The following is a 1448-nucleotide window of genomic DNA, read 5'->3' as shown; positions in this document are numbered from 1 at the left end:
AAAAAAAAAACAAAAAAAAACACCCACACACGCATATTGTCCATTTTTTTTTTCCACTGCTCTTTTGAACCATCTTTTTAGTTTATTTTCTTGTAAAATTTTTTTCTCCTCTTTTTAGCCTCTTAATTTTTCTTATTTTTGCCTCTGTTTAAATATTTTCCCTTTTTCTCACGTGGTCCGTCGATAATTTCCTTCTAGTATCTGGATAGTTTATTCATTTTTTTGTCTATTTTCCTCTTAAAATGACAACATTGCCCGTCTTTGCCAGTGATGTTCCAGTTTGGTTTGCCCAACTCGAATCATATTTTGCTGCGAACAACATTTCAGAGCAAACACAATTACATATTTTATTTAGCGCTTTCCCCGTGTCTTTGATTCCTGTTGTCAAGGACTTAATAACTGACACCCCTCTTAACGATACATATGACAGCATAAAGCGGGAGGTACTGTTCCGAACGTCAGTCTTGGTGGAAAAACGTTTTGAAACGTTGGTCCATGATGAACATTTAGGGGACCGCAGGCCAACAGAGTTACTCCGTAAAATGAGGGAGCTGGCAGAAGATGTCCCCTCTGACAGTACCCTAATTAAGCAGCTTTTCTTTTCAAGGCTGCCGGCGCAAGTAAAGGCAATACTAGCGCCTATGATGGAGAAGCATTCCGTCGATGTAGTAGCAGCGTCGGCAGATAAAGTAATGGATTTTGTGAGAGGGCCTACCACTGCGGCGATCCCTCAGCAACAGGCTGAAGTACTTATGGGCCCTGCGGCGGATAGAAAGGTAACGCAAGAAGCAACATCAGTGGCTATGCTTACAGCCATTGAACGCCTCACCAGAGAGGTGAGTAAGCTGAACATGAGCAGGCCACATTCGCCCCGACGTCACTACAAGAGCCGTTCACCATCCCCACATCACCGTCGTCACTGTAGCAAGCCAGGACTATGCTTTTATCATAGTCGTTTTGGCAAGGACGCACGGTGCTGTAAAATGCCCTGTTTGTATTTGAACCAGAGAAGCGATTGTCAGGAGAACTGAGCACGGCACATTCTCCACAGACCACCCACAACCGTGCCTATTTTATCACTGACTCCTCATCCCAATCGCGTTGCTTGGTTGATACAGGAGCATTTGGCCTCTGAAATTCCTCACAGAGAAACCGTCAGTTTCACCCATCACACTGCAAGCGGTAAATCACTTCCCCATCCCTACGTACGGTCAAATTTCACGTTCTCTGGACTTGGAATTACGAAGAGACTTTACATGGGTTTTTTCCGTAGTGGATTTACCTTACCCCATTCTAGGCACGGACTTCCTGCATCATTTTAATTTAATAGTAGACATGTGCAGACGCCGGCTGATAGATGCTAGTATGGAACTTTCCGTCCCTGGCATAATGCGAAATGTCCCATCTATCAGCCCGGTATTTTTCATTGCCACTTCAAATGATTCTTA

At 44.0% G+C, this 1448-nt stretch overlaps 1 protein-coding gene across 1 annotated transcript; it reads left to right on the top strand.

Annotated features, from left to right (window-relative positions):
* The first annotated feature begins 242 nt into the window (after positions 1–242).
* Positions 243–1031, top strand: LOC145259642 (uncharacterized). Its single transcript, XM_080117297.1, has one exon. The coding sequence runs from the start codon at positions 243–245 to the stop codon at positions 1029–1031; it is 789 nt and encodes a 262-aa protein (XP_079973423.1).
* Positions 1032–1448: the final 417 nt, after the last annotated feature.

The sequence above is a fragment of the Euprymna scolopes genome, chromosome 35 (genome assembly GCF_053919585.1).
Source record: "Euprymna scolopes isolate OS-2025 chromosome 35, ASM5391958v1, whole genome shotgun sequence".
NCBI lineage: Eukaryota > Metazoa > Mollusca > Cephalopoda > Sepiida > Sepiolidae > Euprymna > Euprymna scolopes.
This window is presented reverse-complemented; position numbering and strand designations above follow the sequence as displayed.

Bases quoted from the DNA above. Each gene is read 5' to 3' on its own strand.
- LOC145259642 (XM_080117297.1), top strand. From the start codon at position 243: ATGACAACATTGCCCGTCTTTGCCAGTGATGTTCCAGTTTGGTTTGCC.